Raw genomic sequence first — 16,246 nt, 5'->3', positions numbered from 1 at the left:
ATGGATTTGGTGACATTTTGTAGGCTACTCAGATTATTTTCTTTTTTTTTGGTTCTGAGTTATATTCCAAAATGATAAATCTCTCAAATAGGTGAGGTCTGGATAAGTGAACCAACTGTATATTTACTTCTATGTTTTTGTGTACCATATCTAATTATAACATGCACAATTTTTTAAATTATTTTCAGCATGTTAGACAACATTTTTTAGATGTATTAAATCATGCTAAAATAAAAACACTTCTGCACACAGCTCCTGAAATACTTTAAGACATTGCAACTTTCAGACTAATAGCAGCCTGTGAAGACTGGGGCTGGTTTTTATAATACATCATTGGAGGTTAACTCTATGACCTTCTCCTTCCATAAACAACTATTATTGGGAGGGACAAATTAGGAGTTTGGGATTAACATATACATACTACTATACATAAAATAGATCACCAACAAAGACCTACTGTTATAGCACAGGGAACTATATTCAATATCTTGTAATAACCTATAATGGAAGAGAATGTAAAATATATATATACACACATTCATAGGTATACAGTCATACATATATATGTATATGTATAGCTGAACCACTTTGCTGTACACCTGAAACTAACACAACACTGTAAATCAACCATACTTCAATTAAAATTTTTTTTTTTAAATAATAAAAGTTAAAGGGGAAAAAAAACAACTATTACTAATGCTCAGTGTACCCTAGCTTTTCCTGATGGGCTACGTAGAAATCAGTTTCAACTACATGTTGGTATTACCTCACTCTGTCTTTTGTGAAGGGGCTGGCAGACTACTCTGGTCTCTATTTTTTGTGTGTGCGTGTGGTACGTGGGCCTCTCACTGTTGTGGCCTCTCCCGTTGCAGAGCACAGGCTCCGGACGCGCAGGCCCAGCGGCCATGGCTCACGGGCCCAGCCGCTCCGCGGCATGTGGGATCCTCCCAAACCGGGGCACGACCCCTGTCCCCTGCATCGGCAGGTGGACTCTCAACCACTGTGCCACCAGGGAAGCCCTCTGGCCTCTATTTTTACCTACTGGAAGCCGTTCTCTTGCCTTCCACCCTACCAGAGTACTGGTTTTCTATCAGTAAAGATAATTTTCTGGAAAATTTCTATTGATCCTTCAAGACCCAGTTAAAGCATCACCTCATCACTGAAGCCTTCCTTGACTTATGCAGGACATACCTAAATTTGCCTTCCTTTGTGTCCTCATTAAACCTTACCAAGAGGAAAGGGACGTAGCTGGGGAAGCATTGCTATTCCAAGCAAAGTGTTCTGCATGATAAAATGTTTGAGGGCATTTAAAAGGCTACAGCATATTTGGGAAACACCAGGTTTAATACGGCTAAAACATATGGTACATTTGGGAGTGTGACAGGCTGTAAGGCCAGAATGTTAGATTGGGACCACATTGAGAAAGGTCATTCATCATGCTTAGGCTTTTCACTTTTATCAAGCAATGGGTCATGAGTATAGATAGGTTTCTAGGAATGCTACTATGTTAGAATCAGATTTATTTTTAAAGGATAACCAACAGTATTACAAAACATTTGTCTGTTTTGGGGAAGAATGTATCAGTTTGGGGTACTAATTAGGAAATGGTTGGAATTATATTGCTGGGAGAAGATAAAGACAGTGGAGACAGACAGACTGGGATAGATTCATAGTCTTTTGTAAGACTTGATGATTAATTGGATGCAGGGAACAAATAAGAATGAAGTCTTGAGGAAAATCAAAGATCAGGAAGAAAATGATACCTCTCTATTATCTAAAATGAGAAAGGCAGGAAGAAGAGTAGACTTCTTTTAGGGGGGTAATCATGCTAAGGGAAAGAGAAAATGAGCTCATTTTACTAAGAGGAGGTACCATATAGTGGTTAAGAGCAAGTGCTCTGAAGACATACTCTAGGGTCTAAAGTGAGCTTTACTTCCTATTTACTATGTGACCCTAGAAAAGTTATCTAACCTCTATGAGCCTCAGCTTACTCATCTATAAAACGGGGATACTACTACTATCTCTCTCAGAGAATTGCTGTGAGGTTTAAAATGAGGTAACATATTAAAGTATTTAGAACATTGGCACATGGCTTATAAATGCTATTTTTAATTTTGAATTTTTATGACGCTTCTAAAACATCCAGTTAGCTATTTGGACAGGTAGGATTGAATACCGATATAAGCCAGACTTAAAAGCTGGGGAATCACTAGAACATAGTTGGACGTTAAAGCTAGAGAAGCAATTGAGAGCATTCACATATGTGTGTATCAATACATATAGATGTATATGTATATGAGCTTATATACGTGTGTATATGTGTGTCCATATGTATGTATAAACAAAAATGATGACAGAATGGGACCAAGAAAAGAACATAAAGAATAAAATAGCCAAGAAGTAAGAAGAAACGCACGAAGAAGATAGAGAAAGAACAGTTAGAGGTATTCAGTAAGCAAGGAGAGGATGGTGCCTAGAAAGCCAAAGGCAGGAAAATTTTCAAGGAGGGAGTGACCAATAGAGCCAAGCAATCAGGATTGGAAAGAAGCCACTGGACTTTGAAATTCAAAGATCATTGTCAACCTTTTGAAGAACTGTGAAAAAGTTGCGTTGTGAAAGGTAATTTAGGAAACAGAGAAAACAAGTATGGATGATTCTTTTAGAGACTTAGACTATAAAATGAAAAAGAAAGATGAGAAGCTACTTTGAAGGATAATTAGGATCAAAAGAAGGCACTGTAGTATGGGGGAGACTTGAGAAGGCTACTCAGCTGAAGGAAAGTCAATGAACAGAGAACATATGAAGATATATGATTTATTGTCTACTTCTTGAACTACTGAAGATAATAAAACTCCTATCACAGGTACAAAATATATGAGCTAGAAAACTTCTGTGAGAACTTAATAACCTCTTTTGGAATCCAAAAAGCAGGGGGGTGGGGGGGTATGTAGTTATTATTTAAAAATATAATTAGTCCTGTATTTTAACAGAATTACTTCCTGAGACTGTAATAACATTTTGAGAAGTCTCAGGATACTACAGAAATAGAAAAGTAATTCTGTTAAAATACGGCACTCATTTCATTCTTTAAACAACAGATTTTAAACTTTTGTTTTTCATTCTGTATTCTGAATATAGTTTTGAACTTTTAGATATTTTTTTTCATCCACGTGAAATAATCCAAATAAACAAACCCACTTCACAATTCTTCTGAGAGTACCAGGCTCTGTATATAACAAATCACTAACTTTCGTACCTCATTAAAATAGGAAATTTCAAATTGTGATTTGCATATGTTTGCATCTATAATCAGTATTCAACAATTTCTTGAATACCTAGCAAGACGTCTATGATCCTTCCATGTTACTTGTTAAAAACTTGCCACTTTTATCATCCCATTCAGTCCAGCTTCGTGAAGGCTAGCAAATGTCATTCCCACCTCATTGTGTGGGCTGAACTATTCTGTGGCAGGGGTGTCATTTAAAGGTCAGACAATACAGTATACACATGTTGGCATCACATAGACCTGGCTTCAAATCATAGCTCTACCTCTCAACAGCTGTATGATTTTGAGTGAGTGAGTGATCTGAGTGAGGAATGAAAACTTTGAATATAGATAAAACACTTAATTCCTCCTAAGCAAACTTTGCAAGACAAGTACAAACTCCTACATACAACTGAAAGTCAATGAGATTTAGTTAGGTAAGCCCAAGCACAGGAACAAGAACAAAGAGTTCAAGAAGTCATCTTAAAAAAGACAGTTTCCAAACCTTTCAGTAGAGATGTTAAATTTTATTGAAATAAATTGTATAATAAGAAGTATATTTAAAAAAGGAAACACTGAAAGCATTGAACACTGAAAACACTGAAACCCCCAAGCATTAAAAAATGTAATACACTGGCCATAAAAGGCACACCATAAAAGTCTATCTGAAATGTTCATCATAGCTGGAGTAGAAGTAACAATTAACAAATTTCTTCAAGTATTTGGAAAGGGATTATAGTTTTGTAACACTACAGTATTTTCTTTGGACAAGCCAAATTATCTATCTGCTGTAGTTTGAATCTCTGGTGAAAACAGGTAACTACACTTAACAATAAAATTAAAAAGGGGAAAAGAAACTCTTTGTTTTTATATCAGATAAGAAATTTTAATATTTAAACACTCTCTACTAAATAATTTCATAAAATAAACGTGGACCCATGTTCTCTTTGTTGAATGACACTACAAGGGTTTAAAAAATATTTCAGAAAGTGTTTCCCATGGTACATTAAATGCTAAACACTGTCTAAAAGAAAGAGATGGGCACCACAGACTAACAAACCTGGCATCGAATTTGACTGTCCCACTTACAAGCTGTGGCACCTTAGACAAGTTATTTAATCTCAGCCTATTTGTCTCATAAGCAAAATGGAGATAATAATAGTACCTACATAGCCGAATTGTGAGAATTAAACTAGATAGTATATGTAAATTCAAATGTTTAGTCCAGAATCTCACACGATAAGTACAGTCAATAAATAAGAGTTCTCATCACTAAAGAACAATGTTATCTTTCATAAAATGGCTCATTTCCTGAAACCATCTAAGAAAAGATAGCAAATTTTGTCATTTTCTAAAGAAGACATATAGGCTGGGTCTACACAGGACTATGAGACAGACCATGACCTAAGAGTTGCAATTCAATCCTCCCTATTCTGGGCAGTGAAACTTCTGAATGCTGTGTGAATGGCACAAAAAAAGAGATGTGTTTAGTTTTCTTAAATTTCTACAACGAGCCCACACAGACTTCATTAACCCTCAGGATAACGGCAGTGGCTGAACTGTTTGCCCTCTTGCCCTGATTAATGCTAAGGCTTTAATTTCCATGGCTTATTACAATAATTACTAAATTTCTATCCAAATATTTATGATCATCATATTTATAATAATCCAAAGTACTTTTCCTAATTTTAAACAAATTGTAATTTTCACAGACAAAACCATAGCTTCTATGAATGACCAAGCAACAGGAAGAATTTCATTTTTATGTTCCCTTCTATTTAAATGCTAGCTAAAATGGAGTTGGTGTCATACAAAACCAGTACTCTAAATACAACCCCGGAAACTAACTCACCTGTAATTGCAAAGCTTCATGGTTTTCTAATCCTTCCACAATTGGTGAAAATCGTTCTCTGTTATTTCGTTCTGCTGCTGTAGTTATAGCTCCTAAAAGTTTATCTAGACTATAGAAAAAAAAAATAGAAATGAGAAATACATCTTACACATACTATATGAATATGGGTTATCCCTTATACAGTCTTCCCTGTTTTCTTTCTGGTGCTTGATGTTTTCACATAGACCACTACAATTTAAGAATTGTGTTCTTGTCCACATATTTCTACAAGTCAAATGTTGATAGAGTTAAATAACTTTAGGGAACCAAAATGAAAATTCAATTTGAAAGTCTTGAGGAAAATAATTTTTCTGGGTGACATTTAAAAAAAAATACTTAATTGATAAACATTAAAATTTTAAGTTTCAGGTTTTGATAGTTCATGTGTTAACATAGATATTAATGTCACTTAAACGTGATATGGCATTTACAATTATTCAAAGTTTATTCAAGTGTAAACGGACTGTAATTTTATAATAAAGTGCTGAAAAGCGTAAATATTTTTTAAAGAACTTAAAAAAAAAAAAAAAACCCAGGATTCTTTGAAAATGGAACAAGGAAAAAAACCTAAAAGAGAAAGCCCAGTAAATTAGAGAAGCATCTATAATTACCAAGCACAAGAAACTTATTCACCTGAACAAAAATATTGGAAACTATCTCTGTACAGTGTCTGAATCAAATTAACCTCTATGTAGTATACTACTATTATCAAACTATATTTGAAATTATAATTAACTCATAAAATATACCAGGGTAGGGTACATTATATGAATTAAGTACTGAAAACCTAACAGACTAGAAAAATATTTCTTACTTGTGTATAAACTGATTTTTCTATAAAACCTAAGGAAGGAAGCCTATCTGCATAAGTTATTTCATGCTCAGTTTGTTCTCACTGAGATAAGACTTAATGTTGTGTGATAATATTTTTATTCAGTGTTTGTCTTCTGGTTTCGAAGGATGAACCAGCACTAAGCAACATCTCATTTTATTCCAAGAGGTATGAGAAAGTCAACATATTAGAAGAATCCTAAATCTTTGCCTGCCCCATTATAATTCAAACTGAGATGATTACTGCCACATAGAGTGTTCAGAAGAAATATTTTAGTTCATGTCCGTAGCAGGTATTACATTCTTTATCTCAATGGTTTCTTACCAACTGGATATCAAATCTTTAATTTTGCTTCTAACTTAATATTATTTCCATAAGAAGAAATGATCTATGCATAGTCAGCAACAACTTGCTAAAATTGGCACTTATGTGCACTCTTGAGTAGTTACCAACAGCCTTTTGTTCTTTCCAACCAGTTAATTTAATTCCATTAATATTGCTTCATCTTTTCACTTACCATAGGCAGAAAGGATGCTCAACATCACTAATCATTAGAGAAATGCAAATCAAAACTACAGTGAGGTATCACCTCACACCAGTCAGAATGGCCATCATCAAGAAATCTACAAACAATAAACACTGGAGATGGTGTGGAGAAAAGGGAACCCTCGTGCACTGTTGGTGGGAATGTCAATTGATACAGCCAGTATGGAGAAGAGTATGGGGATTCCTTAAAAAACTAAAAATAGAACTACCATATAAACCAGCAATCCCACTACTGGGCATATACCCTGAGAAAACCATAATTCAAAAAGAGTCATGTACCACAATGATCATTGCAGCTCTATTTACAATTGCCAGGACATGGAAGCAACCTAAGTGTCCATCGACAGATGAATGGATAAAGAAGATGTGGCACATATATACAATGGGATATTACTCAGCCATAAAAAGAAACGAAAATGAGTTATTTGTACTGAGGTGGATGGACCTAGAGTCTGTCATACAGAGTGAAGTAAGTCAGAAAGAGAAAAACAAATACTGTATGCTAACACATACATATGGAATCTAAAAAAAAAAAAATTGGTTCTGAAGAACCTAGAGGCAGGACAGGAATAAAGATGCAGACATAGAGAATGGACTTGAGGACACGGGGAGGGGAAGGGTAAGCTGGGATGAAGTAAGAAAGTGTCATGACTAATATATACTACCAAATGTAAAATAGATAGCTAGTGGGAAGCAGCCACATAGCACAGGGAGATCAGCTGGGTGCTTTGTGACCACCTAGAGGGGTGGGATAAGGAGGGTGGGAGGGAGACACAAGAGGGAGGAGATATGGGGATATATGTATATGTATAGCTGATTCACTTTTTTATACAGCAGAGACTAACAGAACATTGTAAAGCAATTATACTCCAATAAAGATGTTAAAAAAATAAAATAAAATTATAGTACAAAATAAAGCATCTAGTTAATTCAGTTAAGGAAGTCAAATTTTGTGATGTGCATGTGTGAGGGTGTATGTTGTGTAGGGTATGTATATGTGTGTGCCTGTGTGTGTGTTTAGCCAAAATTACTCCCTAACTGACCTTTTCCCATTTTTCTAATAATTGCTTTACCTTCAACTAGACAAAATTCTATTCATTAACTTTGACTATCCAACTTTGAAGAACTCTCCATTAGGATTCTATCTTTTTATACTTATTTTTCAAAGAATCAAAAAAAAAGCTAATATCCAAATAGATAAGGTAAAAATATCGATATTTTTTCTAAAATTTAATAGTATTTTCATGCAAGTTATCAAAAGAAACAGCACAAAAGTAGGACTTGTTAATTTCTCAAGTGTCATTTTCTATACAGTTAATATAATAATAGAGCAATACGTACATGTTCTCTTCTCCAACAATACAAATAGCAGAAAGTATTTTTACTATTTCAGTCATCATGTTGGGTTGTTTGGGGTCAACTGCTCTTGCCAACAGTAAAAGGCTTCTTTCATCCCCTAGAATCCTTTTCAATCCAAACTGAAAAAAATTTTTAAAAATGAACTTTCATTCAAAATGTTTTTGGAACACATCTTTAATTTTAAAAAGCAACTAAACAATGATTTTCTAAAAACCAATACCTCCACAGTGAGGTTCTACTTAATTAGATGAATGTTCTTCAAATGCAGTTGTTTGTTTTTTATTTGAAATGACTGCATCTTGGAGTTTTGTCCTTTGGTCAGATATGATCTCCATTAGCCTGCCTAAAACTTCCATAAAAATTTGGAAGAAATATGGGAACCACCAATATTTTCTCAACAAAGAAGAATATGTAAAGAACATACTGATATGATTTTCTAAAGCAGTTCTGCTTATGTCACTGGGTCTCCCTGGAGATGTCTGGAACTCATGGTTAAATTCTCCAATATGTTTGCATGGAAAACTAAGTTGAACAAAAAGGGTAAAACATTGAAAAGCTCTTTTGTATACTACATGCCAGTTAAAGAAGCAGTAGACCTCTGTATGGATTTTCCCATACCTTCTCTCTCTTAGCCTCCCTCTTTCAAGCAGTTGTGCTGCATTACAAAAGTTATGAACAGAAAGAAATGGAGCCTGGGTTTTACTAAGTGTCACAGTCAACTAGGCAGAGAAACCAGACACCATTTTCATTTATTTTCTAGGCTTGAATATATGCATGCAAATGTGCATCATAAGAATGACTAGGTAAAAAAATGAAGAAAGCTCAAAACTCAGGTTTTCACTACATGAAGAAGGTAATATTTTCTTTGATCTTTGTCCCACAAATTATTTCTCAGATTTCTTATGAAATATGTTTGCTCCTTGTTACAGTTTAACAGTGAAATCCAACAACATTTCATTGGAGCAAAATTGCCATTTCAAGCTATCCTTTAGTTAAACACCACACATTTGAATATTTTCATGGTTCCTAATTTATCTTCTAAAAGAATTCAGGACTAAAAAAAACATAGCTAAAGCTCTTAAATATGACTTTACTCGAGGTCATAACAAATAAGGAAATTTACAGAGACAAGACAAAAAAAGGAAATGGAAGAGACGAGATTAAAAAGAAGCAAAGAAAAACAGAAGGACTATGTAAGTATAAAGGTAGCTGGTAAATAATAAGTAGTAAGGAAAACAAGTGATGTGGAAAACTGAGAGAGATGTTTACCATGCAATTACCAAACTTAAAATAACTTTAAAAATCAGTTAGACTGAGAGTGAAATCATTTAATTTTTCAAATTTCCATTTTATTATTAAAAGTAGTTTGTAATGTATAGGGACATACTCAAAATAAAAATGAAGATATGAGAAATGATGGAAAACCATCAATCTAAACATCAGAGCAATATTACAGCAATGGAAGTTAAGGGACAATGGGTTGCTTTTTATGATCCTATTATTACATGCATTGTATAAGCAAAAAGAGTTTTTGAAGTAGGTAATCAAAACTCCTCAGGGCCAGCAAATTTGATGTATGAGTCATTTCAGATGAAAGTTTCATTCTTTGATTATGACAATTCATTCCAACATGAAATGGATATATTACTGTATATTTTTTTATTTTGAATGTGTACTTTATGCCCATTGTTTCACACGCCTATAATTTAAAAGACCTACCATTACTCATGTTCCTAGGACCTATGTGCAAGACATTAACATGCTCTAACTAAAGCCTAATCTTAATATACAATAATCTAAGTTAAACTATCGTGTTTTACAATGTTATTGGGAATGTAAATTGGTACAACCACTATGGAGCACAGTATGGAGGTTCCTTAAAAAACTAAAAATAGGGGCTTCCCTTGTGGCACAGTGGTTGAGAGCCCGCCTGCCTATGCAGGGGACACGGGTTCGTGCCCTGGTCCAGGAAGATCCCACATGCCACGGAGCAGCTGGGCCCGTGAGTCATGGCCAGTGAGCCTGCGTGTCTGGAGTCTGTGCTCCACAATGGGAGAGGCCACAACACTGAGAGGCCCACATACCGCAAAAAAGAAAAAAAAAAAAAAAAACTAAAAATAGAACTACCACATTCCCCAGCAATCCCACTCCTAGGCATATATCCAGAGAAAACCATAACCCAAAAGGATACATGCACCCCAATGTTCATTGCAGCACTATTTACAATAGCCAAGACATAGAAGCAACCTAAATGTCCATTGACAGAGGAACGGATAAAGAAGATGTGGTACATACATAAAATGGAATATTACTCAGCCATTAAAAAAATGAAATAATGCCATGTGCAGCAACACGGATGGACCTAGAGATTGTCATACTGAGTGAAGTACATCAGACAAAGACAAATATCATATATCACTCATATGTGGAATCTAACTTAAAGAAAAGAAACAAATGAACTTATTTACGAAACAGAAACAGACTTACAGGTATGGAAAACAAACTTATGGTTACCAAAGGGGAAACATGGGAGGGGAGGGATAAATCAGAAGCTTGGGATGAACACACACAGAAGACTACTTTACATATAAGACAGATAACCAACAAGGACCTACTGCATAGCATGGGGAATGCTACACTGAATTCTTTTCGAAGATAAATTAGGAACCATGAAAATATTCAAATGTGTGGTGTTTAACTAAAGGTTAGCTTGAAATGGCAATTTTGTTCCAATGAAATGCTGTCAGATTTCACTGTTAATACAGAGTAGTACTAACCCATATGAGAAAAGAATCTAAAAAAGAATAGATACATGTATACGTATAACTGAATCACTTTGCTGTAAAACTAATGCAACACTGTAAATCAACTCTACTCTAATAAAAAAAAAAATCATGTTCTTCAAAACTGCCAAACTCGTAAGTAATAAATAATTACATATGAACATATCAATTTCTGTCTCGTGGGAAAAGGCTCTACAGGAAATGTCACTTTCTCTAGTAACTATACTGATTACAGTTATATCCTGGAAAGCTGTAAGAGTTGACTACTCAAGTCAGTAAGAATTTAGATCAGAGTCCTAATTTTACAGGTGAGGGGACTGATTGGCAGAGAGGTCAAATGATTTTCTAAAGGCCACACAACTTAGTGGCAAATCATGGACTATATTTCCTGATTTCTAGTACAGTGTTGTCTTTCCTTTATTTCTTTGTTTCCCTCAATTGAAAAAAGAGATCCATCTTGAGCTGTGGAGAAGCAATGTTCATTAACTGCTTTCTTGTTAGGTATCAGATTCTGCATAACTTTGTCACCAAAGACTAAGAGCTCAGAAGTTCAGAAATTCTGTACTAGTACTGATGGAAATCTTTCTGGAAGAAACTTCCAAGAACAGCACAAATAGTATATTCTATACGGGAGACTCACGTCAATTGGCAAGCATCCATCTGTTCCACATGCCAAAAAATTCTTTGCTGATACATGTGTGTATAATATACACATAATTATACATAATCCCACACACTTAAGAAAGACTGCAGATTACTTAAGTAGATAATCTTACTGCATTGGCTATTAATAGCTATATTTTACTTCTGGCAAGTTTTGGGTTATTGTTATAATTAGTTATTTTTAATAAATATTTTGAGATTATTAAAATACCATATAAAGGGAATTATTCAATTAGTGAATTAGTCAGTGGTATTTTACCTATAGGAATATAGCACAAATCATGTATAAGAGAGTAACAAAACAAGTTTATAGAAAAAATGACTTTAACTTCATAACCTGAGCAAAGACTACTTTTAGAAGGAAAACCCTTGTCTGGCATTCCTAGAGTCCCTCATAATGCAACTGGTATCACACAGGTACAAAAAAAAAAACCCTGGTATGTGCCAGAAATGTCTTTTATGTATGTTAACTCACTGACATTAATTGAACATAAAAAGAAAGAAAAATCTTAACCTTATAACATTCTCAGCAAAAAAAAAAAAAAAAAAAAAATCAAATCATAGCTTTGAATTGTCCTTTACATTAGAATAAAAACTCTCTGTAAGGAAATGGTATTCAACCTATCCCATTTAAATTTTCCTACTACCATGGAAAAAAAAGAGTATTAAAGAGTATTATTTGATTTGGGAACAAGACTTGTATGTTTGCATGATTGCAAAAACCTGCCAATAAATATTTTGTGAAGCAAAGTATATTTTAAATAATATTTAAATGAAACTCATGATGATTTGCATTATAAAGACCCTTTTGAAAACTGAGTAAGCATCCACTATTTTGCCTGTTTCATGGTGTCTGTCGGGCAAGTTCTCACCTTTTGCGACAGAGGCAGAAATAAATACTACTTACCTTATTGTTCATAAATGCTTTGAGGCACTGAATAAGTTTATACTGATTCTTCTTGTCAATATTTTCTTGCCTGAATAAAAGGAAAAAACATATTATGCTGTGCTTAAAAATGTCCCCCATGGTGATTTTTTTCATGTTTATTCTTACTGTTTCTTGTCCAGAAGCTTTTCCAGCACATCCAACAAGAGTCCAAGACCTTCATGGCCAAAGTTGTTAACCCAGCTATTAAATAAACAAGAAAAAAAAGTATAAATAAGTTTATATAATTAAAACATTAAATATCCCAAATTAAATTTTGATTTTCAGATCTGTTAATGCTGTCTTTATATCGCGTGTCCTTCTTTTTTCCACTCCCATTGCTTTGAGTATTGACTGGGGATGACTCAGAGATCTTTACCTCAATCCCAGACTTCTCTTCACATTTTAGATTGCCCATTCTACAGCACTGCCTTGGTTGTTTCACCAGTGTCGAATACTTAAGCCTGAATTTACAAAGCCAAATTTCTCTTCTCCCATGTCTCTGTTCTCCTAAATCAACTCCTCTTCCATATTCTGATAATAATACTACTATCCCTTGCATCCTTCAGACTTGAAATACTGGCATAATTTCTTGATCCGCCACCTCTTTCACCTTTGCATTTATTCTGTTCATTCATTTAACAAATAGTTATTGAGTTCCCACTAAGTACCAGGCATGTTCTAGGTGATAGAGATATAACTGGCAACAAACTAAGCCCCTACCCTCATGTAGCTTACCATCTACTAAAAGGGAGACAGAGCATAAATAACTAACTATATAATAAAATGTCAATGCTTTGGTACTATGAAGAGAAATAAACCTTGGCAAATGGAATAAGGAGAGCCAGGATGTTATTTTTTAATGTGTAGTCAGAGAAAGATTATTTGATAAGGTGATATTTGAGCAGAGCCTTGAAGGAAATAAGGACTTTCCTAATAGAGGGAATAAAAGCAAATAGGGTGCTGAGGTGGTAGCTAGTGTGCTTGGAATGTTCCAGGATCTGTGAGGAGACCTGTGTGGTCACAGCTGAACAAGCAGGCTTGGAAGCAAGAATGGCAGGAGATGAAGTCCCATGTGTGACAAAAGACTTGAAGACTGATCACGGAGAACTTGATTTGACTTATTGTCATGACCCTACTCTACTACTACTCTACTTCTAGAATGACTCCCTTTCATTGTCTACCATTCTAATTTAGCCCTAGTTACCTTTCCTTTAATATGGCAGAAGCCTCCCAACTAGGGTCTCTGAGGCATCATTCTTTTCTTTTATTCATTTTATAAAATGCCAGATTACCACAGTCTTCTGTCCAAAAATTTTCTCTGGACTATTTAACACATTTCAAGTCCTGATTCTGATCAAGCCTCAACCTACCTTTCTAGCCTCAGGCCTTAGACCACATGTTCCAATAAAAATCAGACATATTCTCTTTCCTGGAGTCTTCCCTGCATTTCCCTGCTTGACCTCACTTCCCAGAAGGTAACTCCAACTCCGTCTCTCCCAACCCATCAAGGCTCAACTTGACTGTCAATTCCTCCATTAATGTTTTCTTCCTGTAAGTCCTCTATCCAAATGCATTATTTTCTCTTTGAATGCCCATGTTTGTGCATCTCTTACTACTTGACATTATGATTCATACCACAAGTGTCTTCACCCACCTTTCTGGATTATAAATTCTCTGAAGACTGTTATATGATCTCACTCATCTTTCTGTCTCCCATAATGCTTAGCAGAATGGATTACATATAGTCAACACTAAATATTTTCTAATTAAAATTTAATTAAATTTACTGACTTGTGTGGTTAAGAGAATCAGCAGAATCATATTGTCCAAGAACTTTACAAATGTAAATTAACATACAGCAGGATGCCTGTGAAGCAATAATTAAAATCTATACTCGACATATTTAAACCATGACTATAGATCAATTCCACAGGTTTTAAATCACATTTCATATCTACCTAAGGTAAAGAAGAGACCTAAATTTCTAAGAGACTATCCGTAAGAAATAACAGATCACTGAAGAAAATACATTTAAAAAATAGCTCAAATATTTGGAACCAATCACATCCACAATATATATGGAAACTCATTTTAAACAAATTCTGCTTTAATTCCCACAGAGGAAATGAGAAAAAATCAATACGGCATTGTAATGATAATTGGCAGCAAGCTACTATTCAATTGAGGCATGTAATCAACCAGTACAATGAGCTATTTTCTCTAAAGACTTGATAATCAGTGGGGTGGTAGGAGAAGGAGAAAAGGACATCAGCTCTCTAAACATAAAATACTGTATTTAATCTATCACAGACAGAAATCAGCAGATATCCTAACAGCAGAAAATACCCTACAGCAACCTTAAAATAACAGAAATTCTGAACAAATTTATATATACAGCCCTCAGTATCTGCTTTGGCATCTGGAAAGATGAAATAATCTATGATTTCCTTAAATTTAACACTCACAAATTCTTTAAAGATTCTAAATTTTACCTGTTTCTTTTTATACCTAGTGCTATTAAAGTTATTAGGATTATTTGCTTCTTGGTCTAGGGAAGTGTTTGATACAAGACCATGATTTCTATTTGTTCACTTGAAATCAGTCACCCACACATCCCAGACTGTTTCAATTTGGGCAGCTGATGGTACTTTGGTTTCATTCAGTGAAAATTATCGGAGTGAAAAAAAAAAAAGGATACAATCATGAAACCTAAGTGTGAGGAGGCTGGGCCTATTTATTACAAAGTAGGAAGTGAAAAGTCTTAACTGAGAATATGTTAGGGCAATGCGCAGAGGAGGACTGGTAAGAGTCCTCAGAGCTTTTAAAGTAGAGAGAATGGGAGTACAAAAGGAGCCTTTAGCTAGGGGAATAAAATAATTATGATATAGTAGGATGACACTCAAGAGGTGAAGAGGAAGGGGTACAGCTAGACATACCTTTTTTTTCCTTTGTCTTGCCATTTCTCTGTCTTTAAGCATCAAATACTTTGTAGCCTCTAGCCAAATGCTTACTGTCTGTCAGTCTCTCTATATATACATATATACATATATATATATATATAGTCTATATATAAATATACATATATTTAGGTTTTACCCAATACAAAAGTGGCCATGAAATGATTAAGTGGTTTATAAACAAAATGTTGGCTACTGTATGTAGGCAGGAATTTTGATACTGCAACACCAGAGTAAGTATAAATCGGTGGTTCTCAAGGTGTGTGTCCCAAACCAGGGGCATCAACAGCATTTGGAAATTTGTTAGAAATACAAAATTCTTGGGTCCCACCCCAGGCCTACTGACTCAGTAACTCTGTGGGTGGAACCCAGAAATGTGTTTTAATTACTCCTCCAGGTGATTCTGATGTTCACTCAAGTTTGAGAACCCCTGGCATAGAACAATGGTTTGCTGAGAAGTGGAGGAAGCCTTTCTCAAGCAGGACTCCAGGCTCAAAATTCAAGATTGCTCTAAATACCCTCCCAACCATACTATACATTCCCACTGCCACAGAACAGAGATGAGGAATCCAGTCAAAGCAAGTATATTTGGTATATTTTACAGAGTCTGCCAATTCCAGCTCTGAGTTATGCAGTACTAACTGGAATATCTAGAAGTATAAAAATACAGTTGATCACTCCGTTTAAAATCTGACTCAGATTGCAGAAAAAGATAAAGACATCAATTTTCTGTAGTATCTCAGCTTTGAAATAAGAAATTGCAATTTATCATGGACCCCAAAGTTATAAGAGACACAGAAGCAACAGAGGATAATGAAGAACCAAGCAGCAGAAAAAATGGGCGAGGAAGATGATCTCTTATAATTTCCATAACCACTCTGAACACAAGGTTTTTTTCCCTTTCTTTTTATTGGGATATGATTTACATACAGTAAAGTTCATCATTTTGACAAAATATAGTCATGCAACCTCTAACACAAACAAGATTTGGAACATTTCCACCACACCAAAATATTCCCTCA

The 16,246-nt window shown here is 34.9% G+C and overlaps 1 protein-coding gene across 6 annotated transcripts in view; it reads right to left on the bottom strand.

The window, feature by feature from the left end:
- The window catches only part of DIAPH2 (diaphanous related formin 2), an 891,299-nt gene that overhangs the window by 649,976 nt on the left and 225,077 nt on the right, over positions 1–16,246 (bottom strand). For all 6 annotated transcript variants that reach the window (XM_079910016.1, XM_079910017.1, XM_079910018.1 and 3 more), the window contains 4 exons: positions 12,394–12,468; positions 12,247–12,316; positions 7,876–8,012; positions 5,118–5,226 (listed from right to left, as the gene is read on the bottom strand). In XM_079910016.1, coding sequence (XP_079766142.1) covers positions 5,118–5,226; positions 7,876–8,012; positions 12,247–12,316; positions 12,394–12,468 — 391 coding nt within the window. The remainder of the gene's footprint in view (positions 1–5,117; positions 5,227–7,875; positions 8,013–12,246; positions 12,317–12,393; positions 12,469–16,246) is intronic.

Source organism: Stenella coeruleoalba (assembly GCF_951394435.1).
Source record: "Stenella coeruleoalba genome assembly, chromosome: X".
Lineage (NCBI taxonomy): Eukaryota > Metazoa > Chordata > Mammalia > Artiodactyla > Delphinidae > Stenella > Stenella coeruleoalba.
The sequence above is the reverse complement of the archived record's forward strand: the minus strand, read 5'-3'. Positions and strand labels throughout refer to the sequence as shown.